Genomic DNA, 12,400 nt, shown 5'->3' on the forward strand with positions numbered 1-12,400 from the left:
AGCATAGAATTATTCCAATCAATCAAATTTCTGACTTTTCCAACATTTATAGATACATATATCAACCCCTACCATGAGTGTACAACTAGTACCACCTTCGAAAAGCATACTCCGTCGACCTTTTTTTTCCCATTCCACACTAGAAATACTCATATTCAATTGGTGGTATTACATTCATATTTATTTTAGCAGTCGGTTGTTCATGAAATAATTAAATAGTTTTTGTAACTAGAACGGAGTAAGGTTGGCAATCATGAAATGTCGTTAATATCATAATACCGTTGCAACAACTAATATCAATTTTTATTCAAAAAATGCCAAAAGTGATTGAAAAAAGAGAAGACAGGGTTTCAGGAAGTGCTTTTTCGAATTCAGGTCCGCTCATTCAAATGGTTATACCCTGATATTCTAAAATCCACAGTACGTTAGAAGGTAGCGATCATATTCAATGTAAGAGAATCAGATGTTTCATCTGATTAGGTACCTTTACACTAACGCTCTTTCGCGCGCGACTAGAACGCCCCGTGCCAATCGCTTGCGAAAGAATGCTAGTGTAAAGGCAAATCATTCACTCGGTTTTTGGACGTGTAAAAATTCGCGAGCGACTAGCCCGAGTGACTGAGTTTGTTTGGATTCGGGGCGTTTGTGTATTCGCGCGGGTTTCTAATTGAAGAAGTACATACGTTCAAAATTCGTAAGTACATGTAGGTATGTAGGTATTAATTAATGATTATTCGTACAAGATTTTAATTTATAAGGAACATGGAAGATTCAAGACTTTGGAGCAAAGACTTTATGGATTCGGCATCCATTCTCAAATAGTTCCTGAAGTCCATAGGAAAATTTTCACGCAACTCATTCAAGAGAGGCATATGTCCATATGTACGATTTTCCATCCATTCTTTCACCCAGCATCTTCTGTTTCTCTTGGAATATTCATATACACTGCCAAGCACAAAGCCACTTTCAGTTTGCGTTTTTTATTCAATTTGTCCATTTCGAGCTATGGAATGCCGCTAAAACCGTTGAAAATTTCAACATGCCACGAGTCACGCCAACCTCTCGCTCACAATGAGAGATTTCGAATTGGACGCTCCAAAGCACACGCAAGACTGCGCGAAAAGCCGATGCGACCTCAAGACACAAAATAGTTAACACGCGCCATTCCATACCGCGCGAAAACACGAGTGACTGGCACTCGCGATTCGATCGCGCGCGAAAGAGTGTTAGTGTAAAGGTACCTAATCTAAACGACTTATATTCAAGCTGAGTATTTCCACAATCAGAAAGATTGTGAATGAAGAGGATGACAAAGAATTTCCTTCTATTGGGAGACCCAAAAAAGTGGTGTCATTTGAGAATTTTATGAGAGAATTAATGCGAAAAGTTTACCATAGGATTTTCGATGAATATCATCGTAGAACGAAGAAAAAGTTCCGAAAATTGATTTTTCTATTTTTCATTTGACTTGTCTTATACATTGTAAATGTCTTAAGGTAACAATCAATACCTAATTATTTTTATTATTATATCAATTTATTATGATGACCAGCCACAAATACGCGCCAGTTGTGCTGGTAATTGTTTATTCAAGTGAAATTTTTGTTCAGAGGAGAAGTTCATCTTGACATGAAACTTCCTTTCATTACTTTTACTTATATTGATGCAAGATGATTTTTGTTGAAGAATTTAACATTCCTGTAATTATCTGTCAATTCCTTCGGGAGATACCCATTCCCATCCCCTGCATCTTATGCATATATATCATCTTCGGGTTAATATTTTTGAAATCTACAACTGATGTGAACTATTCGAACTTTAGCCAAGGGAGATAACGAAAATTAACTCTCCTCGAGCTAGGCCATATTATGATATTATACTGATCTCTTGTATTTTCCATGCAAATAACTGGATTTGGTATGCCTTCAATCAGTTTGTATAAACTTCAATTTTCCGAAGAGATTCTATATTGTAATGAAATATGTATTAACAGAAACTTTTACGTAGAACGAGCAACAGCGTTGATTCAAAACGCAAAAATGTTTCGACTAGCGTCATAACCCCACATTTTCGTACTATACAGAGTGAAATGTGTCATGGCCAACCGAGTGCTAATATAAAAGGAATGGAGTATATATTCTTTATTCATAGACGAAGTGCAACTGAATGAAAACTAAGGAACATCCGAAAAAACACATATTGCATATGATGAACAATAGAAACATTATTCCACATTCTAAGCAAATAAATAAATCACAATCTGTTGGATTTGAATAGATCGTACATCACACATCTTCTCCTTAAAATTATCGACACAAAGAAATCTAGGAAACCCAAAGAATTATTTCTTCATAAACTTTTTAGGGTTTTCACTCCCAATCTCTGAAACAAAATCAATTAAAAATGAAATCAACGATTTGCTCCTGCGTAAATTCTTGCACTAATTTGTCAAGAGCAAATTAACTAGAAAAAATTGTTGCCTGACAATGAACTGAAAATACATAACGTTGAAATTATAATTCTAAGTGGTAACGTTTCGGAGTCTATATCAGACACCTTCATCAGTGCAAGAATTTACGCAGGAGCAAATCGTTGATTACATTTTAAATTGATTTTGTTTCAGAGATTGGGAGTGAAATTCCTAAAAAGTTTATGAAGAAATGCAGAATCCTCTCAGAATAAATTTCAATCGATATCCCAAAAAATTATACCTATATTGTAAATACAAATTTCAAATAAAAAAAAATTCTATCTGGCTTTTTTTTAATGCTCTTAGATTTTGCATCAATTGCCTTTTCCTGTTCTTTAGAATCAGGAGATTTGAAAAACTCATTCAATCTTAAATCTTCTATACTAGATATACCACTTCTATTCGAAACATTCTCTTTTATATTTTCAGAAAGATTTCCCACACATTGTCATATTCAAATATCTGATTTAGATGCCGGTGGCAATATTTGCTCAGTTTTGGTATGTAAATGAAATATGTTCGCGGCCCAATCTTTTCCTTAATTATTCCATTGATCCATTTCGATTCAGACCGCGAAAATCTTTGGCAAGAACTATTTCATTCATGCCGTATTCCTTATTTCTAGTGCCCTTGTAATGTTCGTTTTTTGTAAATTTTGCTTTTGTTCAATGTTTTTACCAATTTCGACATCTACCTTTTTATTATCAATAGTGGTAGCATATAACAGTAAATCAAGTGAATGCCGCAATCTTCTTCCGAACATTAGTTCAGCAGGAGACTTACCAGTGGTACAATGCGGAAAACATCTATAGTCGAACAAAAAATTTCCTAAAAATGAACTCAAATTGCTGTCTCCTATTCTACCTTCTAAAGCTTTTAATAGTGACATTTTGATATTTTTAGCTGAGTTTTCATCCTATCTATTAGTAGCAGGATGATACGGAGGCTCCTGTTTCAATACAATTCCATTTCGATTTAAGTATTCCGTAAACTCCGGAGATGAAGAATAGGTTGCATTATCCGATACTAATGCTTGGGAGTGTCGAGTGAGAACTCGACCAGAGCAGACGTGCTGTAGAAGTGAAAGTGGAAGAGAAAGTCGAAGTGAATGTGTACACAAGCGAAGCTGCGGACTTTTTTATTACGGACTATGAAACTTGTTTTTGTAAGTTCTACATGTGTATGTGTTATAGATCGCAAATTCGCTCAAATTCAGTCTATTCAGTGTCTTTAGTTCAGATCATTGATCGTTGATTCCACGGATATCACTGGTGAGTCGATTTATTTTTCTGATAGTTTAGAAAATATTCAACTTAGCCACATAGCTTTATAATAATATTGTAGTGAGGATTTCAAATATTTCATTTTTCAGAAATACCTCATATAGTTTAATACAGATAATAAGCCATGTCGGAGGTCTCAGACAATGAGAGCTCCTACATGGAAGCTACGGACACCGAAGACTTCAGCGATTGAGAAGCAGAGGAGCTTGTAAGGCTCAAAAAGGAGAATGGGCAGTTGAAGGCTCAAATAAATAAACTAACTGAAACCGTGGCTCAGTTGGTCGGGGAGATACGCCTCTTGACAGAGGAAGTTAACAAAAACAAAGCGCCTCAATCCCCTAGTTTTGCTGAAATTGCAAAACAGATTGCTGAACAGAAATCCCCCACATTTGCAGAAATTGCAAAACCGGTAGCGGTCCCCAAAAATTCTTCCAAACAGGAAGTAGCTCCAGAACCGGAGGTGAAGAAAAATTTTGCAACTCAAGTTGCAAGAACCCGGAACGCGGCCCACGAAACGCGCGCGTTAAGAAAGTTCATCTTCAGACGAAGAGACCGCAAAAAAAGCTACGGAGTTGCCCAAAAAAGATGAAATTCCACCCATCACGACGGTGGGTACAGCCGATTGGGTAGAGATCTCAAAATCTTTCTATATGAAAAAATTCAGCTATAGGTAACAGAGCAACCGTCGTAAAAGACGGAATTAGGATCGTAGCCTCGACTGTGGACGACTACAGGGACATAACCAAATATGTATTTGGAACAGATTGGTAAGGAGTACTTCACCTACCAGATGGAGGAAGAGAAAAAGATCTACGCAGTCATAAGGCATCTCCCAATAGATGCTGACCTAGAAATAATCAAAATTGATCTCAAAGTCAAAGGAATCCATGACGCCGAGGTGTAGGTACAGAATGACATCCAATAAAAGCAAAAAGTTTATAACCTTGTACCTGGTCAAAACCCAGAGAAAGGAGATTTTCGAAATAAGTCGCCTCTACAATCTCTGCATTGTAGTGGAATCAAAAAGAAGGGCAGAAAATCCAAGCCAATGCCAGAGGTACGGACATGCCCAAAACAAGTGCTCTTTAACATACAGATGCGTTAAATGTTTGGGCAATCATTGCACAAAAGATTGCGAACTTACCAGAAAGGGTGAGGAGAGAAATGCCACATGCGTTCTATGCGATGAAAAAGGCCATCCAGCAAGCTACAAAGGATGTAGCGAATTCAAATTAGTGACAAGGAGGAAGAAAACAGGCCAGAAAGCGGCTGCGCACAGCACGATTCATCAAAAAGTCCAGGAAAAAAGAAGCCCAGCCTCTCCAAAGTAGACGACATGAAAAAAGAAGTACCTAAACCATTACAGAAGAAGGAACAACAGAAAAAGAAAATGCCCCAAGCAAAACCTACGATCAACAAAACAAAAGAAAACAGAAAAGTCTCTGAATCCGCCGACGATTTAGACACTTTTACTGAAAAAATTTTCAACAAAATCATGTTGAAAATTGAAAGAAAGATGGAGAAAAAACTCCAAGGAATGTTCAGTAAACTGAAATAATGGAACATACAACTAGGAAGAATTCCCTCGAAATAGTCTCCTGGAACAGAACTCGAAAATCCGAGATAAAAAAAATGATATCAGAGGGAAAACCTGATATTATAGCCTTACAAGAAACAAGAATACAATAAAATACGCGATTGAACATCATGAATTATGAGATGTATAGATGTGACAGAATCGGAAACACTGGAGTAGGTATTGCATTACTGGTTAGACGAGATCTGCAACACTATTTTAAAGGAAGATCTGACGAGTCACAAATAGAAACAGTGACGAATGTTGCTGAAATAAATCGAAAAAGAGTCGAAATCACATCGGCATATAAAAGACCCCCAAATAACTCATTAGAAGAAGAGATCAACAATTTGTAAGATGAAACAAACCCAAAAATCTGCATCGGAGATTTTAATTGAAAATCTCCAGAATGGAACAGCAGGATGGAAAACAGAAATGGCAGAAAACTGAAAGATCTCGCTGAAAAACATGAAGCTATCGTTATTGGACCTGAAGAACCAACGTACCTAGCATTCGGAAATGGATAACCATCGAATTAACAATAGGAGAAAGGTCAAAAAGAGAACTAATGCAATCAAGAGAATACACCGATTGGACTAAATATAGCCATCTGATACAATCGGAGAAGACGCTACCACCCAAGTTTTCACTGCTACCCTTCTTCAATGATCATTCAAGTCTACCCGGACTCTCTAATTTTTGGAGATTCTGTGAGAGACGTGGGGTTCCACTGATTGCCCCACTGGCGCCCTAGCAAAGGTAAGGAGCGTCCAGGGTGAGAGAAAAAGCCCATCACAGCTTTTACCCATTTAGTGAAATAGTCCATCGCTACCAAAATGTACTCGTTTCCATTGTCTGTTCCGGGAAAGGGGCCGGCGATGTCGATATCAGTAGATAGGCAACAAGAGTTCGAGCGCAAAAAGGATAGTTTTTACATGTAAATTCTCATAAGGAAGTCTAAGGTCGATTTTGCAGAAATCGGTCAATTTTGAAAATTTTTCTAAGTCCCGTTCAAGGTCATCCAGTAGGCGGGTCTGAGAGGGTGAGAGGAGAGTGGGGGAGAGGGTAACAGGTTTGATGATGAGGGGTGTGAGGGTGAGCGGGTTCGATATTTTGTTTCATACTTTTCTAAACGTCGGGATTCGAACTCGGGACTTTTGTGTTACGTGATAGATAGATAGGTAGGTACCTTAGCGTTGATATTAGAGATACGTCATGCTTTTTAGGGTGGTAATGAGGAGATATGTCGCTAATCAAATAATGTAGAACAGCTGGATGCTTTCATGTTTATTTTTCAAATCATGAGTGAAAGGGTGATGGTGATTCATTGATTGAAACCTTGTGAAAGAAAAATCATTTATTTTATTTACAGTGACATTGATATTTGTTTGATGAAAACAAAGTGATCGCTGAAAAAAATTTAAATCACATAGTCAACAATTTTTCCAACATTGAAATCTTCTTCCTTGGTTCATCATATTCCTCAATCTTGCGTTTATTGAGTGAATAATGACCCCACGGTACAGTGTTGAATGTTCCGGGCACCAAACATCGTTTATCGTCTTCAGGACTTAAAGCTATTTTTTCCTGTGTCAGTGAATACACATGATGTTCCTTCACCTGAATCAAATTTTGAGAAATAATTTTATGTTTCCATGTTTCTAAACATTCAATGTAATCATCGAAACATATTCTGTTCTTAACGATTGATTTTTTAATACCCTTAGCTTTCTTGGTGGTACCATAATTTCGACACATGGATTCAATTTCATCAGCTTCATACTCTTCTTCCACCCATCGTTGTTTTTTCACATTCAGATCATCCTTAGAAGTTTTCACAGCATACAGTTTAGATCTGAGACCAACATAATCGGTCATAGGTATTCCATTGTTTTCATCCTTCATCATTCCTAATACCTTTTTATTAACTTGAGGAATACCGTAAGTATTATTCTTGGGATAATCTGAGGTATCAAATCTTTCATAACAGTCAAGTTTCATTCTTTCATAAGGATCTTCAGAGACCTCATAAATGAGAGAATCGGTATCTGTGTATAAGATGGTACAGCCAGCACTGAAAGCTTCATTCATGTAGTGGTAATGGAAGTCATAAATAGTAGTTTTAGCCAAATCCAAGATACTCATTCCCACATAAATTGGCTTGTTCAAATAGATCTGCAGCTTTCGCATTTCAACAGCTACAAAGTTCTCATTGAAAATAACAGAGTTCTTGAATTCAGGTTTGGAGATATAAGTTTCCGCCCCATATCGTCCTTTCCATTTTGTTAGAAGGTGGACATTAACCCTTTTCCGAATATTCTCCATCGTTTTTCCTGTAACAATAGAAAAGAATATGTAGGTATCTGTATAGGAAATCATATGAATGTAATTTGAATGGATATAACAACTTACCAAAAACAGCGTTGTTCATCAGTTTGAAGAGATTCTTCTCGAACTCATTTTCGGCATTCTTTCTCAGATCCGTATTGAGGTCGATGTAAGACTTGAGCCATGTAGATTGCTTGAACTTGAGCACTCGATGTATTTTTGTTATAATCAATCCATTCTTCAATGCTTGCTTCAGATTTCTGTAGTGGATGATATATTTCTTCTTTTGATGTAATGTGGCCATAAGTTTAGCGTTTTGCTGAGATGCATAACAAGGTGTTTGAGTTTTAGAGTTGTAATGTTCTGGACAGAATGGAAGATCTTTGTGCACATCATGCAATTCTCTAGGATATTCGAGATCGACTTCTAAAATATAACCCTCGGGAGCATCATCAGGAATTTGCAAGACATTTATATTTGTATCGGTCCACGTAAAACCGCCGTATGGTAGACATTGTGACATTGCCCATCCATATTGATTGTTGACATCAAAGTACATGAGGTAATTTTCTGGTTTAGTTGAATCATAGTTTGGTATATACTTGTTGTTCGCATGTGCTCGTCGTTTACCACATACTTGACTAAGGCCGCCCCGAATTCCTCTTTCAACAAACAAAAACATATCAACATCTGTGAGAAGTTCTAATTCCTGTTTTGTATATTTCAACATAGCATCCCACGTATATCCTGGTAAAGTAAAATAATGCGCAGGATCTAATCCATAAGTCTTATGGCAGCTCGATCGAAATTGTTCAAATACGTCAGCCAGCAATAGAATGTCAGTTTTCATGTAGAGATCGCTGTATTCGCCCAAATTCTGACATTTGAATTTATTCCACACAAGTTGTGCTCTCTCATATCTTCTTCGTGGACATTTCCTACAATCCAATTTGTTATAGAATGCTTCAATAGGTGGAAGAGAAGTTTCATCGAATCGGTCATAGGAATCGATATAATCATATGGCATTACTCCTTTGTTCGTAAGAAGACTGATATGTTCTTCAGATTCCTCAGGAAATTGTGATTTCAAGTTCGGAAACTCTTCTAAATAGGACGCTAGTTTGTCTAAAGAGCAAGCCATGAATCGGAAACTATCAATGAATCGGAAATTAATGTGATAATCATCATAGTGTTTGGTGAAACTGATATATTTCTCCTTAGTTATCGGTAACAAATCGATTTTCCCTTCCATTCTTGTGGCAATATCTTGTATCAGAAAATTAGCGTCATATCCACTCAGGTTGTGAAATACTACAGGAATCATGTGACTATCCTTATAATTTATATTACACCCCTCATGTGCTGCTCCACGGTAATTCTTTTCGGGGATAAGATGATTATGATCTCTTACTTTTTTATCTTCAGGTTTGAACATTTCTTCACAAATATGACAGTGAGTTGCCTTCCGAAATTCGACTTCCTGTTTTGGCGTCATATCGATGTCGTAGGGACATAAGAAAACTGAGTCAACGTCTCCAGCAAATTGATTCATCTCATCTGCAAACCATTTCATGCAATTGAGACCTCGATGAGAACGATAAAAACTCAGAGAATCATCATATGAACACTTTACATAGTATCCTACAGCTGCAGCTTTATGTTCTTGATAGTTGTTTTTAGTGTTAGTAGGTTTTAGTATGCTCTCCAGATCTGCATAAATAATAAAAGGTACCTTCTCCTTGTTTTTATGATTTTTGAACTTGAGTGTATTGTTTCCTATCTCAGGCAGCTTTATAGCTGTTTCATTCATGTTTCCACAATCCTCTGAATGACTTTTTAGTTTTTCTTCAGATCGTAAGTACCGGAGACATCTATCACATATAAATTTCTGTCCATGTTCCTTGCTCAATTGACTCGATACCAGACGAGAGAGATTTTTGATCCATACATAATGGTATCGCACTGGAGTATCATCGTTTGAATAGTGATCTTGTACAAGGAGTAAGTTGATATGTCTATTCATTTTAATTTTTGTTAGGTATGTTGGCAATGTAGTGAAGTTCTTCTTTTCCTTTTTCAGAATATAAACATTAATGGATATCTGGTTTTGTTTTTCAAAGTTGGGTATCTGTTTCATTGTCATCGGAAATTGAATACCGTTCAACTTCAAAATTTTGGAATAATGAGGATATTTGGATAATCGTTGGGGGTCCTTCTCAACAGGGTGTAATGCAGCCATCACAGACCATGCGAAACATGCTTCATCGTCGTTTTTCACATTGATACAAGCCTCTTTCCGTTTTATTTGAGGAGGAAGTTCTATGTATGAGCTTCCAAGTTGGGGTGTGAACTTGTTTATATTCACCCCTAGGTTAACAACATTAACCAGAGCCCATCCGCTATCACGTTCTTGGAATTCCTCAAGATCTTTGAGAATTGATACCAAAACATTTATATTGAACCATTCAGTAATATTCGTGTCTCGGTAAATAGGTGAATTGGATGTTGTGAAGTACTTATATTCCTTTTGAATTTTATTGGCTGTCATAATCTGAAACTCTCCACAAAAAACCATATTGACCTTAACAGCTTCATCCTTCTTCAATGCATTCAGAATTCTTCGACGAAATATAGCTTCGCAGTCCATCAAAAAATCCTTAGGCTCCTTATGTTTCAGGTTACTAATCACACCTGTTCTTATTCTCGAGTCGAATGCTGATAATGAATCATTCCAATGGACTCTGTTCCAAGCAGTTTCCTTTCGTCTACTCAGACCTGCACCAATTCGTTGTTGTTGTTTGAATTGTTGTTTCAATGATTTTATAGAACGGATCTGAGCTTCGAGTTGCTGTTTTCCTCCAATTGAAGTACAACCTGGCAATTCCCGATACAGTTTTCTTATTGCTCTCGTACATCCCTTTATACCTTTTATTGCATGCTCATTATCAGATGTAGTGATAAATAAAGCCACTAACGACTTTATTAGTCGAAGACAATTCTCTATGTTGAACATTTTAGATACAACTGAAACAAAATATCCATGTCAACATTTTAAATATTCTCAAAATCGGATACAACACACGAAAATAGCCGAAGATTCCCGAACATAGCCGAAGATTTCCGAAAATAGCCAAAGATTACCGAAGATACAAAACGTACACAAAAACGGATATAAAGCGGATACGAAGTGAATATAAATCGAGTACACAACACAGTTAAGCTGTGCAATACAGTTTCAAGCAGCTGAACAGGCAGCTTCAAAACAGCATCAGACAGACAGCTAAGCAGACATCTTCAGCACAGCTTCAGACAGCTTCAACACAGCTCCAGACAGCTAAGCTGACAGCTTCAGCACAGCTCCAGACAGCTTCAACACAGCTCCAGACAGCTAAGCTGGCAGCTGTTATGAAGGGTATAAGCGGATACAAAGTGGATACTTGTGGAATATATAGGAAAGAATTCAGTCTAACAAATAACTTGAGCAGGCATCTAAATGTATATAAAAAATTGACCTCTCTTGTCTTGTATGCAGGAAAAAATCACTAGGAACAACACTTTGAAAAAACACATAATCGAGAAACATGACGCAATTCATGATACTCTGAGAGAAAACTATGAAAAGATCTATTAGAAATATAAGTGTGGTAGACCGCAGGATGTAGAAGATAGTTATCCAAAATCGAATACTAGATGTTCTCATGAAGTTAGTAGTGGTGAATATTTTACCGAAATAAATTATATAGTCGATGAGCTGCGTACACTGCATAGAAAAAATAATATTCTCGTCTGAAAAGTACAATTTTTGTTGGAAGAACTATGAGAGCTTGGTGTCATTTATTATAATGATAGTATAGCAGACTGATAATATGATGTATGTATGAATCATACTTTTCCGATAAATATCGGAACTAATAATTTTATATTTTAATTAATAACATATATCCTAAGCATCCACATGCAATAACTTATATCAGTCTTCAAGTCAAGTCATTAGTTTGATTTGCTTGCAACAAATTTGTGATTAAAACATAGAGATAAGAAGATTGGTCTCAGAGAAGTCCTTGGACTCAGTAAATCTTCATATAAACTGTCATCTATAATACATATTTATATAAATAAATAATGAGAGATTCAACGGCTTCTCCGGTTTTAAGGATTTACGTAAATTAGATGATAAAATTTTATCTAAAGATTTTTTCTGAATAACAGATACCTACTATTTTCATTTTATCAATAAATCTATCGAGGTCAACCAGGCGGTTCTTTAATAGCCATCGCATGCAACAATTTTCCTACTTACACATATATACCTAGTATATAGCAGATGACAGCCCACTTTTCAGATGGGTCTTACAGACATCTCAATACTGATACTTGACCCTCGTAAGAGTTCTCTAGTGTGTTTTCGTTAATCGTCGTCCACCCTTTTATACCGCATAAGCGGAACCTCTATCGAAATCTATATGAACATAATCTGAATGTTTTATAGCCAGGCGGCCCCTCAGGATTCTAAGACACTACACAGAGGTCTGAGGTTTAGATTATTATCATATAGAAAGATCGATTTTAATTGATAATATGGTAAGATATAATACATTATAATATGTGCATATCAACATGAAATAAGTACTTACGTGGTATGATAGGTTGATGAGTTGGGATTGAAAGTTATGGTTTTTTTAAAGAAGGAACAGTCCCTACGATCAGATTGGGGAACTGAAAAAAAAAACGTTTATTTAGCCT

At 36.6% G+C, this 12,400-nt stretch overlaps 1 protein-coding gene across 1 annotated transcript; it reads right to left on the bottom strand.

Moving 5' to 3' along the window:
- Positions 1 to 6,754: 6,754 nt before the first annotated feature.
- Positions 6,755 to 9,467, bottom strand: LOC123317701. The gene is made up of 2 exons (XM_044904309.1): positions 7,742 to 9,467; positions 6,755 to 7,662 (listed from the first exon to the last, which is right to left on the bottom strand). The coding sequence occupies exons 1-2, from the start codon at positions 9,465 to 9,467 to the stop codon at positions 6,755 to 6,757; spliced, it is 2,634 nt and encodes an 877-aa protein (XP_044760244.1).
- Between the last annotated feature and the right edge of the window lie 2,933 nt (positions 9,468 to 12,400).

This window comes from Coccinella septempunctata, chromosome 7, assembly GCF_907165205.1.
Source record: "Coccinella septempunctata chromosome 7, icCocSept1.1, whole genome shotgun sequence".
NCBI classification, from domain to species: Eukaryota; Metazoa; Arthropoda; class Insecta; order Coleoptera; family Coccinellidae; genus Coccinella; species Coccinella septempunctata.

Excerpts from the sequence above, each read along its gene's own strand:
- LOC123317701 (XM_044904309.1), bottom strand. The coding sequence starts at position 9,467 with ATGAATGAAACAGCTATAAAGCTGCCTGAGATAGGAAACAATACACTC. Across the intron at positions 7,663-7,741 it reads GATGAACAACGCTGTTTTTG|GAAAAACGATGGAGAATATT; the intron begins GTAAGTTGTTAT and ends CTATTGTTACAG.